The following is a 15,079-nucleotide window of genomic DNA, read 5'->3' on the forward strand; positions in this document are numbered from 1 at the left end:
CATACTCATGTGCACCTCTGTACCCCCCTGCCTTAGTCAGTGTGTACTGCTGTGAAGAGACACCATGACCAAAGCAACTCCTATAAAAGAAAGCATTTACTTGGGGCTTGCTTAATTTCAGAGGTTTAGTCCATTGTCATTATGGTTGGGAGAATGGCAGATATGGTGCTGGAGTTGCTGAGAGTTCTACATCTGGATCCCCAGGCAGCAGGAAGAGTCAATGGGCCTGGTTTGGGCTTCTGAAACCCCAAAGCCCACTCCCAGTGACACACTTCCTCTATAAGGCCACACCCATTCCAACAAGGCCACACCTCCTAATGCTTCTCAAGTAGTACCACTTCCTGATGACCAAGCTTTCAAATATATCAGCCCATGGGGGCCGTTCCTATTCAAACCACCACAGCACCATAATTAAAAATTTAAAAGATGCCTTTAATCCCAGCACTCGGGAGGCAGAGCCAGGTGGATCTCTGTGAGTTAGAGGCCAGCCTGGTCTCCAAAGCGAGTTCCAGGAAAAGGCACAAAGCTACACAGAGAAACCCTGTCTTGAAAAAAAAAAAAAAAAAAAACCAAAACAAAATTTAAAAGAAATCGTAAGCAAGAGACCACAATGGTGTGGTTCCTTTCATATCAAGACCCAAAAGAGGAAAGTCTGTATGAAGATAAAATAGATGCATGCTGTCTAGAGTTTGGAAGAAGGAGCCAGGAAGATAGTGAAGTTCTAAAATCGTGGTGACGGCGCAAGTGTAAGTGAACTAACTAACTGTACACACTGAAGGAGGGATCAGTGAGCCTGTGTGTTATAGCCCAGCAAACAGCTTCCAAGAGACAAGCTTGAGGAATTGTGACCCAGCTTCTTAGTATAATAAGATTTCTGTTCACATACAGACATTTTGTATGGCGCCTCCTACCACTTTTAGGAGGAATCCATTGGACTCGGGATCTTACCCGGTAAGTTTCCAAGTTTCCTAGGGATTTAGAAATTACCGACTAGATACTTCCTTCCACAGCTGGGTCATAGCTCAGGGACAGAGCAAGTGCCTAGCCAGTGCAAGGCCTTGGGTTCTGTGCCCAGCAACGCAAAAACAAAAAACAAAGAGGAGAGCACAGGGTGAGCAGGAGTCACTGAGTGCTGTTCCCCCAGAACGAAATCGCAGCCCGACCCTGTTGCGCATATGAGGTCACTTTTAAACGTCTGTGCTAATAAACAGGGAAGGTCCAAAAGAGGCCCCGGAATTATGGAAAATTTCCGGCCTCTGAGGACATCGGGCCCCACTGTTTGGGTCTGACCCTGGCTGGGCACCTTGGCTCCACTGGCTGGAGTGCCTGCCATCCGTGCCAAAGTGGAGTCTGGAATCCTCTGCGGACACTGTCGCCGTTCATAAGGATTCCGAGTGTGTGCTGCGGGGGTGGGAATGGGGTGTCGAGTTCTGATGAAGGAAAAAGGACTCCAGAGCCAGCGGCAATGCCGCAGGACCTTCGGCCCAAGGCGAGTGGTCTGCAGTGGGCGGGGCCACCGCAGCCGCCCAATCGGCGCCTCTCAAGGCAGGTGAGTGACAAGCCGGGTGGGCGTGCGTGAGGGCGCGTGATTGTGCGCACTGCGCTCTCTCCCCGACCTCTGCGCAGCCGCCTTCACCCTGCGCATACCGATCCCGGCGTCCTCCGCGGACTCCCGGACGCCCAGTAAGCCAGAAATGGTGAGTTCGCGGCGGAACCCGGAGGCGCGGGCAGGTCCGGGCCACCTGGCGTCGGCTCCGCGGTGCAGCCCGCGTCCTTGCGGACTCCGGGGTGCTGCTCTTCCCAGCTCGGTCTGGCCACTCGGACCGCGCGCGTCTACACACCTGCTTCTGTGGGTTCGCGGAGGGGAGAGCCGCGGTCCCTGGTGTTCTCGGCCTCTCCTCGGTGGAGTCTGCTTCCCCTCTGTTTATTTATTTGGAGACAGCAGGGTCTCTCTACATAACCCTAGCTGGCCTGGAACGCACTCTGTAGACCAGGCTGTCCTTGAACTCACAGAGATCCTCCTGTCTCTGCCTCATGAGAGCTGCGATTAAAGATGTGCACCACCATGCCTGGCCTCCCCCGTGGTTTTTTGAGTACTCGATGCCTTTTCCCATGTTCCCATGCCTCAGTTTACCTTCTCCTAATCAACGCCATTGTCAGCCCTGTGACCTTTATGCTACATTGTCAAACTGATTATTTGCGTAGTCTCACCTTAGGGAGAGAATTCTCAGCTCATTTAGGCAAATACCTTGCTGTGTTATAAGGCCATATTTCTTTTTGTAAGAGCTTGCCAGGCTGTCTTCTAAAGTGGCTCTTTTTTTTTTTTTTTGGTCACACCAACAGTGGGCGTTTCTGTGCTGTATGATTTTGTTAGCATGTGGTTTCAGGCTTTGGATTTAGCCACTATACTAGGTATATGACTGCACCACATTGGTTTTGATGTGTGCTTTCCAAATATCAGCTCACCCGATACTGAGCTCCTTGCATGAGCCCATCCAATCTCTGGAACTCCATGAGTGAGACCCATTTCCCCATAGTTTGATGATTACTTTTCTTTTTTAATTGATTAATTATTTTCTTGTTCAGTTTTAATTTATTTATTTTGAGGGTCTCACTATACAGCCTTGGCTGGCTTGGAATTCCTATGTAGATCAAGTGAGCCTCGGACTAAAGGGATCTGTCTGGGGCTGGAGCTGTGGCTCAGGATTTTTAAGAGCATAGGCTGCTCTTCCAGAGGACCTTCATTTGATTCTTAGACCTACACGGTGTGTCACAAATGTCTGTAACTCCAGTTCCAGGGGAGCTGATGCTCTGTCTGATCCAGGACACCAGGACACACATGGTGCACAAGCCTTCATGCAGGCAAATAGTCATATACATAAAATGAGGTTAAATTTTTTTTGAGATAGAGTTTCTCTGTGTAGCCCTGGCTGTCCTGGAACTCTCTCTGTAGACCAGGCTGGCCTTGAACTCAGAGATCCACCTGCTTCTGCTTCCCGGGTGCTGGGATTAGAGATGTGTGCCACCACCGCCGCCAGGCTCAGGTTTACTGTCTGCTTCTGCCTTCCGAGTACCAGGATGAAAGACAGACGTGTTCTGCCACATCGGTCTCTTTCAGTTTCCAGAGTTTGATGTCAGTATTTTTGTCAAATACATATTTTGTAAATGTGCAGTTGTGTTTCTCTTACGTTTCTGCTTATATGGCAGAGCAGAAATTTTATTTTAATGTATTTGCACACTCATGGATCACACTTTTGTGCACATTCTGACACTTCATTGCCAAATCTGAGGTCCCTTGGTTTTTCTACTTTTGTGTTCTATTTTCAGTTTTGCCTTTTACAATGAAGGTTTAGATACATTTTTGAGTTAATTGGTGGCAGTTGTAAGATTTCCATCTAATTTCCTTTTCTTTTTTGTTTTTGTTTTGGGGGCAGGGTCTCGCTCTAGAGTCCGGCTCTGGAGCTCCGCAGGTAGTCAGTCCATGATGGCCTTGACCTCACGGTGGTCCTGCTTTCTCATCCTCCTGAGTGCTGGTGTGCGCGCTCCCTATCACACCGGCTGCCATTTGCTTCTGTGCGTGCACAGACCAGGGCTTCTGGCACAGTTCACGCTGTCCAGCTCTGTTGGATGGCCTTGGCTCCCGTCACAGAACAACGGGCTGTGTTTGTGTGGTTTAGTACCGGCTCCTCTGCCCCTTTGCACACGCCACGTCACTGGGTCGTTCTAGAGTCACGGTACTTTGGTTTTTGTTTGTGCCCGAGGAGACCAGAAGAGGGCGCTGGAGTTACAGGCAGGCTGCCGTTCGAGCCGTCTCTCCCACCCCGGGACGATCCTTCTTCAGTCTTTTTAAGCTTGTGGCCATGCTGGGGTGGCACCTGGGTAATTTTGAGACAAGGTCTTGCTATGTAGGCCTGGCCTACCTTAGACTGGTGATCTTCCTGCCTCAGGCTCCTGAGTGGTGGGATATCAGGCATAGATTGATGAGGATAATTTTGCCTTTGTGGATTTACTCTCACAGTGGTACATATATAGCCCAGGGGGAGTATACTTCCTGGCATGTATGAAGGCCTGCATTCAATCCCCTTTCATTATTTTGAAAAAAAAATTGTAATGTAATGCTGGCAATTTTTTTCTTAAAGTACTTAATAAAAAACATTTAAAAGTGAAATTGGTGCCGGGATTTTAATTTTGTGTGTGTAAGGCTTGTCATTTTTGTGTTGCTACATTAAATACCTAAGAGTGGGTAATACATAAATAGCAGAACTCTCTTCCGTACAGTTGAGCTGGCAGTTTAAGTGTCTGCTGGAAGCCCCATCCATGTCTAAGGTGGCCCTTAGTGTCCTCTCAGGGAGTGGTAAGAAGGTAGAGTCCTGCCCGCTTCTCTCTGGCCGCTTTAGAATAGCTTGGTGCCCCACTGCCCAGTGTGCTCTCGTGGCTTGCTCGCCCACTGCATAAGGTCTCCCTCTTCAAGCGCTTGCACTAGAGATATTTCCAACACAAAATATGGAAGGGGATGGAAACCTGATGATGGCGAGAGGTTTTCATTATTGCATCTTTAATCTGAGTATGTGCAGACTTTGTTCCTGTCATTAAACCATAAGCAATCTGCTATAAAAACTCTATATACATTCACATTTTATTAGGCATTATAAGACACCTAGAAGTGATTTCGGTATACAGGAGGGCAGCATACATAAGTTATATGCAAAACTATACAACTTTTTTTTTAAAGCAGGTTCTCATGTAGCCCAGGCTAGCCTCAAACTGGATATGTATCTAAGACTGGTCTTGAATTTGGAATCTCTCTGCCTTTACTCTTGAGTTCTGGGATTACAGGTTGCCACCATGCCCAGTTTGTGTAGTCCTGGGATGGAATCCAGGGTGTCACACAGACAAGCTTCATCAGCTGAGCTGACCCCCAGCCTGCAAATACTATACAGTTTTTATAAAAGCCTTCAACATCTGCATCTTGGGGGTTCCTGTAATCAGATCTCACAGATACTGAAATAGGACTTCAGTCTGTTCATCTTCTGTCTGTCTGTCCATCATCCGTCCTATCTTCCTTCCTATGCTGAGGATGGAAAGGAGGGTCCCCTAATGGCTTATGTTTCTTCACCACATCTGGATAAAGCAGCAGGAAGCATACACACTCCATCCTTTGTTGGGGGCTGGGCATTCAGTATTTGCAAGCCTCTGCTCCTACACCTGACCTCTTCCCTCGCTCACCCTTAGCCACAAGGGAAGTCTGAAATCTCAGGCCAGCTGCCTTCCTTACTCTCACAGCATTTTGGTCCTGTTCAGGCCTACTCAGTTTCTGCTGCCCAGGGCCAGCATGCCCTTAGGGGGGATGTTTTTAGACCTTTATTTACTTAGTGTTTGTGTGTGCCAGCCTGGGCTACAGAGTGAGTTCCAGGAGAGGCTCCAAAGCAACACAGAGAAACCCTGTCTCAAGAAAAAAAAAAAAAAACCAAAAAAAAAAAAAAAAAGGTGCTGCGCTCTAGTTACGGAAGTCTAGATACAGCCCGTTAGCTGACCTCTTTCATTCATGCTGAGCTATGTTTGTTCTGTGTAGTCATCAGTGCTTGCCCTGGTCTGTTTGCCTAATAGGTAGTGTCAGTCACTTGTCATTTTGTTTGGCTCCTTCCTCATTACCAAGGAGATGGACCTGGTCTCTGGTATGTTCTTGTGTTTTCTGTTAAGCGTTAGATAGTGTCTTAGTTCAGGTTTCTATTGCTGTGAAGACACACCATGACCATGGCAACTTTTATAAAGGAAAACATTTAAATGGCGTACAGTTTCAGAGGTTTTAGTCCATTATCGTCATGGTGGGACATGGCGGTGTGCAGGCAGACGTGGTGCTGGAGAAGGAGCTGAGAGTTCTACATCTTGATCCTCAGGCAGCAGAAGGACACTGTTGCCTCACTAGGCCTAGCTTGAGCATCTGAGACCTCAGATCCCACCCCACAGTGACACACTTCCTCCAACAAGGCCATAGCCACTCCAACAAGCCCCACACCTTCTAATAGTGCCACTCCCTGTGCCCATACCTATTCACATCACCACATTCCACTCCCTGGCCCCCACAGGCTTGTGACCATACCGTAATGGAAAACACATTCAGTCCATCTTCAGAAGTCCCCACAGTCTATCACAGTCTCAACAATGTTTCAAAGTCCAAAGTTCAAAGTCTCTTCTTAGACTCATGCAATCTTTTAACTGTAATCCTCTGTAAAATCAAAATGAAAAAGCACATCACATACTTCCAACATTTAATGGCACAGGATATACATTACAATTCCAAAGGGAGCACAGTGAGGAAATACTGAACCAAAGCAAGACCGAAAACCAGCTGGGCAAACTCCAGACTCAGCATCTCCATGTCTGATGTCAAAGTGCTCTTTGGATCCCCAACTCCTTTCAGCCTTGTTGACTACAACAGATATTTTCATAATTTAAAAATAATGTATTCATTTTAATTCTACACATACTGATCTTTAGAGACAGGGTCTTACTTATAGGCCAGGAATGTGCTATGTAGACCAGACTGGCCTCCAACTTTCAGAGAGCTCTCTGTTTCTGCCTCCCAAGTGCAGGATTAAAGATGTGTGCCACCTGCCAGTCATATTTTATCTCACATGCATTCCAGAAACCCTCTCCACTTTTGCTGTCCTTGAACTCCTTTACTTTTATTAAGATTAAATTTAAAATTTATTAATTGTTTAATAATTTTTATTATTAAAATTTAAAACTATTAAACTTAAATTTTGAGCTGGAGAGATGACTCAGCGGTTAAGAGCACTGGCTGTTCTTCCAGAGAGAGGTTCTGAGTTCAATTCTCAGCAACCACATGGTGACTCACAACCATCTGTAATGAGATCTGGCGCCCTCTTCTGGCCCGCAGGCAGAACACCATATACATAATAAATAAATATTTTTTAAAAATTAGATTAAATTTTATTAAGATTAAATCTGTCACATTTACTCTTTTGTTTTAAATTTTCTTTTTATTTATTGTGTGTCTTTCACATCGTACATCTTGATTCCATTCATTTCCCCATCCCTTTGGATCCTCCCTCTGCCCTTGCAACCTCCCCCCCAAAATAAAATAAAATAAAATTTAAGAGAAAAAAAGAAAAGGAAAAATCTCATCGTGGAAGCTGTCGTGTGGCCCAGTGAGTCACACAGTACCCCTTTGTCCATATATCTGTACTTGCAAGTGTTCATTGCAAAGTCGTTGGTCCGGTTCGAGGCCTCTGGCTTCTATTACACTGTGGATGCTGGGCCCTCACTGGGGCTCCTCTTGGATATCCTGTTGTTGCCCTGTGTCATGGAGATCCTGCAGCTTTAGACCTGCAGGACGGGCCGCTTCCCATGCTCCAGCAGATCATAGATGGAGTGGATGTTGGGATGGCCCCAACGCATAACCCTGGTTCTGGGCCTGGGTAGTTGCAGGGTGGGTCAGCCCACCAGCTCTCCCCCGTCCTCACCCCCAGGGGGAGCTCTCCAGCACTGCCCTGGCTAGCGATGAGCAAGGGGTGGTTGCCGGTTCTTCTGCCTTCTCATCCTCCAGGGTCGGTTCTACACCATCAGGGCCAGCTCTACTGTGTTGCCCAGTCGAGGTGCAGGGGCCACTCTCCCGAGTGCTGCAGCTGATGAGGGGCAGGACAGCTCCCCACCCTCAGGGCCAGCCCTCCCACCCGCCTCCGGCTTGGGGGAGGGCATCTCTCCCCCGCCCGTGCGGCCCTATGGCAGATGAAGTGCTGGGACAGATCTCTCATGCTCATACTCTTGGAGTCCGCTCGCCTGGCCCCTCCCCCACAGGGTGGGCGCTGCCGCGCTGCCCAGACGAAGCGCAGGGCCCACTTGGACCAGTGTTGCAGCTGGTGAAGGGGGGGAAGGTCAGCACCCCGCCATCTGGAGGCAGTAGGGGTGAGGGGGAGGGCATTTTTCCCTGGACCCCACTAGCACATGGCAGACAAGGGAGGCGGTGCCAGCTGTGTCCCTCTCGTGCCCTAAGGACTAGCTCACCCACACCCCTGCCTAAACGGTCAGCTCTACTGTGCCGCCCAGGCCAGGCGCAGGGCCGGTTCTCCTGAGTGCTGCAGCTGGTGAGGGGTGCGTCAGGTCCCCCACCTGTTGCAGGTGTCAAGGGGCGAGGGGTGGAGGGCATCTTTCCCTCATCCATGCCACCACATGGCAGATGAGGGGGCGCAACCTGCTCCCCCATTCTCACGCCCTAAGCGCCAGCTCGCCGATGCCCCTGTGAACAGGGTTGGCTCTGTTGTGCTGCCCAGGAGAGGTTGTAGGACCCTCTCTCCCGAGTGCCTCAGCCTGTGGGGGACAGGGCCAGTGCTCCCTAGTGTTGCAGCCCGTGAGGGGCGGGGCCCACTCTGTGCAGCCCTTTCCTCTGGGCCTTCGGTGGTATCAGGAGCACTGACGTCAACACAGACTAGGGCTGCATCAGGCTCAGGGACCCAGACATGCGGCTTCAGCAGCAGCCCAAGCCCAGACATCACCATGGCCCTGGGTGGCAATCAGGCCACCCACCTCCGCCCGTTCCTCATTGCTTTCACCTCTTCTGGTATTCCTGTGTCCACAGGACACGGACCATTCTGTCTCTCTCTCCCTCATACCACACCATACATTTGCTCACCATAATAGTTCCCCTCAACGTGTTTTCTCCTCGGAGATCTCTGTGTGTGTGTGCCTCTCCGTCCCTCCCAGCCTGTCATCCACAGTTATTCTTTTAAAAGAATTTCTTTTGCATGTTTTATTGTGAGACAGTTTCATTGTGTCTCAGCCTAGTCTCAGGTTAGATTGGATTGGTCTCAGAATGATGACCCTCCTCCCCCAAACTTCTGAGTCTTACTAATTACCAACATACACCACCACACCTTCTTCTGTGTTCTTGTGTGTGTGTGTCACAATAATTGTGTATGTTCTTTCATAAAATGCCACTTGTCTCTGACATGTGTAAGTTCTGCAGTTATATTTTCAACCTTGAACTATAGTCAGTTGACGAGTGCCCATGAACTAGAAGGAATTATAGCTTGCTTTCATCTGGGTAGCAGATGTTTTCCTTATCCTTAGAAAAATGTTCTTGGTCTTTTCCTCTGAGTGTACGAATATGCTTTATCATTAATCCATTTTCCATATAAGTGCTGACCAGCCGAGGCCATTTCCTATCCCTTCTACACGTCTGCTACTCAAATGTTTGGAATAATAATCTTGGTTTTGGTGAGCAGTCCATCACTTGTTTTCATTTTACTTTTGGAAACGAGTTCTTGCCCTTGTTTCTCAGGCTGGTCTTGAATCTTCTGGACTAAAGTGATCCTGCTCTGTAGGAATATGCTGTTATGTACCACTGTGTGCAGACAGCTTATTGCTTTTTTCTTTTAAAAAATACTTTATTTTTTAAATTATGCATGTGGGCTTGTGCACATGAAAACGGTGCCTGTAGAGGCTAGAAGAGGGTGTGGATCCTCTGGGGCCAGAGTCACCGGCTGCTTGATGTGAGCGCTGGTGCCGGGAACGGCATATAAGATGGCTGACGTGCTGCCAGCAGAGACTGGAGAAAAGGGGACCCGAGATTGTGGACCATCAACCCTCCGTGTGTTCCCCTCCGGATCTGCTGCTTAACATGCCTCTAGGGGGCCAAGGCAGAAATGCCTACGTGTCCCAAGCTCATGCTTTGTGGCATGCACATGTCATGTCCTCCTCCATATAAATATTTCTTGTAATACTAGTCTTTTTCTTCTATCTGATCTTCATATTCTGTGTTCCTAGATCAGTGGTGATTTCTGTGATGCAGGAAAGGAGTGAAGTAAATTTCACAGGAAATTATGCAGAGATGATCACCCAGGCTGGGGTTAAGGCAGTTATGTAGTTCATGGAAAAGAACCTGCAGCCTGGGGAAGCTTTTTAGGCTTGGATAAAATGTACCAAATGTGTGGTCAACTATAGCACATGGTATGATGTGTATCAACACACTAGACTTAAATTGGCCACGATGAATAATTCAGCTTCTGAGGATATTCCAAGGATATTGTGTAAAACTTGAAACCCTGGTGCTGGAGAGATGGCTCAGAGGTTAAGAGCACTGACCGCTCTTCCAAAGGTCCTGAGGTGAATAATTCAGCTTCTGAGGACATTCCAAGGACATTGTGTAAAACTTGAGACCCTGGTGCTGGAGAGATGGCTCAGAGGTTAAGAGCACTGGCTGCTCTTCCAAAGGTCCAATTCAATTCCCAGCAACCACATGGTGGCTTACAACCATCTGTAATGAGATCTGGTGCCCTCTTCTGGCATGCAGGGATACGTGCAGACAGAACACTGTATACATAATAAATAAATAAATCTTTAAAAAACAAAAAAACAAAAAAACTGAGACCCTAAGGGGTGTTGGCTGAAGACTGTGGGTGGAGTAACATATAGATGGATGACAAACTAAAAGTGTGGGAACCTAAAATAGGAGGAAAATAGTGGCCTCCACCAAGAAAGGGAGATGGCAACTTTAATTCAGATACTTTTTATTCCTCCTGAAGGAGTGTGGAGATAATGTGACAACTGATGGAGTGATTGCCACAAGCTTTATTGGGTTCCTAGATTAAAAGAAGCTGCCAGAAAAGGTGAGCTTCCTTTCATAGAAGCTCTATAAATTAGATTAAGTCTTCCTTGGAATTGTTGGATATAGAAGGACAGAAGTTGCTGACTTGTAGGGACAGATTTCTTGTCTGAGGTCATTGTGGCCCATGAGTCATGGGGCTTGGGGTTTGCAGAGGGCTGAGGAGGAACTTGGGTGGCTACAGGGGTCTTGAGGTCGGAGCAGGCTGTGTGAGAAGGAAATGACTGTCTGGTACATTGACCACTGTTCTTATTTTTACCTTTTTTGCAAAATTGCATGTTACTAGCCTCTGAGTCGAGTGCTCAAAAGATTGTATAATCATTAATAATAAAAATAGATTATGCTTGCTTTGGTGTTAAGTCTGGGATAGTTCCGGTGTTTAGTAAAAGATGATGAAGGATATATTGGTGATTTTCTAAGAATAATTTTTGGAATCATGAGAACATTTTGTATTGGGTGATTTCCCCCTTTCCTTTCTGTTCCCCCTTTTCTTTCTGTTCCCCCTTTTCTTATGATAATAAAAGACTGAGGTCACCAGGGCAAAAGCAGAAGCTAAGAGAAGCCAGGGAAGCAAAAGAAACTTAGCAACTGCAGAAGCCCGAAGTGACCTGTCAGCTCGCAAGAACATTGTCTCTGAGTTGTTATTGCGCCTTCCGGGTATCCCACCCTTCAGACCCCCGAAACTGCTGAGGCTGGTCCCCGGCAGCTGGGAACTGAACTCAGGTCCTCTGAAAGAGCAGTAAATGTGCCTAACCAGGGAACCATCTTGTAGCTAGAGTTTTCCTGCCTGGCCCACGGTCAGGGCAACTCTCTCTCACCCGCCAGTCCCACAGCCGCTCAGACCCAACCAAGTAAACACAGAGACTTATATTGGTTATAAACTGTATGGCCGTGGCAGGCTTCTTGCTAACTGTTCTTACAGCTTAAATTAATTCATTTCCATTAATCTATACCTTGCCACATGGCTCGTGGCTTACCGGCATCTTCACATGCGGCTTGTCATGGTGGCGGCTGGCAGTGTCTCCCTCACCCAGCTTCCTGTTCTCTCAATTCTCCTCTCTGTTAGTCCTGCCTATACTTCCTGCCTGGCCACTGGCCAATCAGTGATTTATTTATTGACCAATCAGCAACACATTTGACATACAGACCATCCCACAGCACCATCTCTCCAGCCTGTCGCTGCTTTCTTGAGCAGAAGGCTTTGACCAGTGGTAGACATTCCCTGAACTATTTTTCCAGTGCTTGGGGTGGCATCCAAGTTTTCATTTATGATAATCTGCTCTACCGCTGAGTCAGCTCCTGGCATCTGGTCCTCCTCGTTAGATTCCTAAAATGTTTCCTAGAGGATTTCCAGAATTTTGTACACTCTTCCACTGGTTGATGGCTTGGTGACCTGGGTTCTTTCTAAGATTTTGTACCATTTCTCCTTTCTTCATACACATCTGATAGAACTTAATGAAGAATGTCACCTTTCCATGAGAAGAGTGGAGTGTTCTCATTGGCTTTGTGAGTACTTAATGAAATTTGTAGAGGAAACATGATACACATTTCCACAATCTTAGTCTTACACACAATGAGCTAAAATCCACGTGTATGAACATGGAACAGTGCAAGTATGTACATATGTTAGAGATTCATTAATAAGGGTGTGTGTGTGTGTGTGTGTGTGTGTGTGTGTGTGTGTGTGTGTGTGGTCATGTGTGTACCATAGCTCACATCTGGACATCAATGAACAGCTTGCTGGAATCCGTCTCTCCTTCTGCCATGTGGGTCCTCTGGATTGATCCCAGCTTGTCAGGCCTCTCAGCAAACGCTGTCCCTGCTGAGCCATCTCTGCTCCCTGATGGCATTTCTAAAGGAAAGTATTCAAGTATTGTCGTGCGAACTCGCTCATGAGCAGAGCCGTGTTAGGACAGAACCAGACATCGGTAGAAAAGGGAACTACAAGTGACTCTGGAGCAAGTCTTCCCGCCTCCTGCTGTCCGAGGGGTGTCCCTGCTTCGCTGTTGTCCTTGTCAATACTTTGTTTCTGTAATTTGTTCTGTGAGGGAATGTGAATGGAGCCCCAGGGCAAGATTCTGATAAAGTCTTCAATAACCATGTGTGGATCAGAATCTGAGAAACTGCTCCTACATCGAGTGTAGATATCAGTGCTATCTGTCTCATGCTTCCCTGTGCATCATGGGGGATGTTGCAGGGGTCACTGACCTTTGAGGATGTGGCTGTGAACTTCACCCAGGAGGAGTGGACTCTGCTGGATCCTGCTCAGAAGAATCTCTACAGGGATGTGATGTTGGAAACGGTCAGAAACCTGACTGCTGTAGGTAAGGATGACACCATCCCTTCCCTTCATCATTTAAAGGAAGTTGTGTCATATTAGCCTTGGTGTTCAGTGACTCAGCATACAGAGAGAGAATACTTTGATAAATCAGCAGGGCCTTGTGTACCATGAAACAGATTCAATAACTCTTCCAAGCATGGTAAATTCTGCTGTTTTCTCTGGTCTACATTTTAGGAATACAGTGGGAAGGTCAGCACATTGAAGATCAGCACAGAAATCCTGGAACAAACCTCAGGTACTTTGTATTCATTAGGGGAAATAGTGCCCACTAGTGTGAAATAGTCATGAATATATATTTTTATTAAAATCATAGATCTCATGGTTTATCATGATATCATTGAAGTTAGATTCAACTATGGATTCAAATGATTCATCTGCTCAAACTTTTTAGTATCTGGGACTGTAGAGATATATTGTCATGAAATTAAAAAAACCACAAGTCCTGCTTCAAATATACTTATCCTTCAAACAATTTTTAATAAATATAGCCTTAATTTTTTACATATATGCTATGTCAGTTTCTGTCACTGTCAAGAGTCCCCAAATCTGAATACTAGTGTTTTGATATTAGCTGCAATCAAACACTTTACAGAGCATTAGTTTATGCCTAAGAAATTTCAAGAGCCTTACTTTTTCCCAACAGTGTTAACAGCACAAGTGTAGTTCATGCTAATGAATATAAGATTTTAAGAACTAAGACACTAACCAAAAGCACCGTGGAAGAAAAGGATTATTTCATCTTGTACTTCCTGGGAACAGGGTATCACTGCGGGCAGTCATGGCAAGAACTTGAGTTGGGGGCTTAGGCCGAGGCCATGAAGGAACATTGCCTACTGGCTTGCCCTCCAAGGCTCGCTCAGCCTGCTTCCTTATATAACTGGGACCACCTGTCTGGAGTAACCGTATACAATGAGCTGGGCCTTCCTGATCATTAATCCAGAAAATACCAGATAGATATGCCCACAGGCCATTCTGATGAAGGCAGTTCTTAACTGAGGTTCCTTTCCCAGGTGACTAGTTTGTGTTTAGTTGATTAAAAAAAAAAAAACCTGATTAACACAGTAATAATGCATCTCATTTTTTTTTTTTTTTACAGAAGTCTTGTGGCAGAGAGATTTTCAGAAAGAAAAGAATATGGTTGTTATGAAGGAAGCCAGATTCCAGGTCTCAGTCTGAGCGGGGAAGCTGAAGGGCAAGGCTGTGAGTGCACTGTGTGTGGGAAAGTCTTGATTGCTCATGAGTCTCTTCACAGGCACGTGAGCATTCACACTGAACACAAACCCTGTGAGTATCAAGAAGATGGCACTGAGACACAGGGAACCAAGCAACGTGAAGTCGAAAGGATTCGAACTAGGGAGACACAGTACGCATGTAAAAGATGTGGAGCATTGCTCACTTCTTCCGAAAGCTTTCAGACACATGAGAACACACAGTGGACATGGACCTTATAGATCTAAGGAGTGTGGAGAAGCCTTTACATCTCCCAGTTCACTTCGGACACAGGAAGAAGTGCACACTCAAGATAAAACCCGTCACCCTGGTCAGGATGAAAGTACTTCTGGGGCTTTCCAAATCCAAGAAAGTGTTCATCCTGAAGGTAGACACTACAAATGTAAGGAGTGTGGGAAAGCCTTTAATGGCTCAAGTTCTTTGCGAAGACATTTAGTGACTCACACCAAAGAAAGACCTTTTAAGTGCAAAACATGTGGTGAAGGCTTTGGGCGTTTAAGTTCTCTTCAAATCCATGTAAAAATCCACTCCAGAGAGGATGTATATCGGGAATGTGAGGAATGTGGGAAGGCTTTCCTTTCGCTCTCTACGTTTCAACAGCACATGATAACTCACACTGGAAATGGGCCTTATAAGTGTAAGGAGTGTGGAAAAGCCTTTATTAGTCAGATTTCATTTCAAATACATGAAAAACTGCACAGTGCAGAAAAACCCTATGAATGTAAACGATGTGGTAAAACCTTAAGTAGTCCAAATTCCCTTCAAAGACATGAAAGAACCCACACTGGAGAGAGACCCTATAAATGCAAGGAGTGTGGAAAATCTTTCAATTGTCCCAGTTCCTTTCAAAGGCATGGAAAAACTCACACTGGAGAGAAACCCTT

General features: G+C 46.6%; 1 protein-coding gene across 1 annotated transcript; it reads left to right on the forward strand.

The window, feature by feature from the left end:
• Window positions 1–586: 586 nt before the first annotated feature.
• On the forward strand, window positions 587–14,524 carry LOC128120574 (zinc finger protein 844-like). The gene is made up of 4 exons (XM_052754736.1): window positions 587–1,697; window positions 12,822–12,948; window positions 13,140–13,200; window positions 14,062–14,524. Exons 1-4 carry the CDS (start codon window positions 1,695–1,697, stop codon window positions 14,414–14,416), a joined length of 546 nt encoding a protein of 181 aa, XP_052610696.1. The 5' UTR covers window positions 587–1,694; the 3' UTR covers window positions 14,417–14,524.
• Window positions 14,525–15,079: the final 555 nt, after the last annotated feature.

The sequence above is a fragment of the Peromyscus californicus genome, unplaced genomic scaffold (assembly GCF_007827085.1).
Source record: "Peromyscus californicus insignis strain IS unplaced genomic scaffold, ASM782708v3 Scaffold_11__1_contigs__length_118956290, whole genome shotgun sequence".
In the NCBI taxonomy this organism is placed as follows: domain Eukaryota; kingdom Metazoa; phylum Chordata; class Mammalia; order Rodentia; family Cricetidae; genus Peromyscus; species Peromyscus californicus.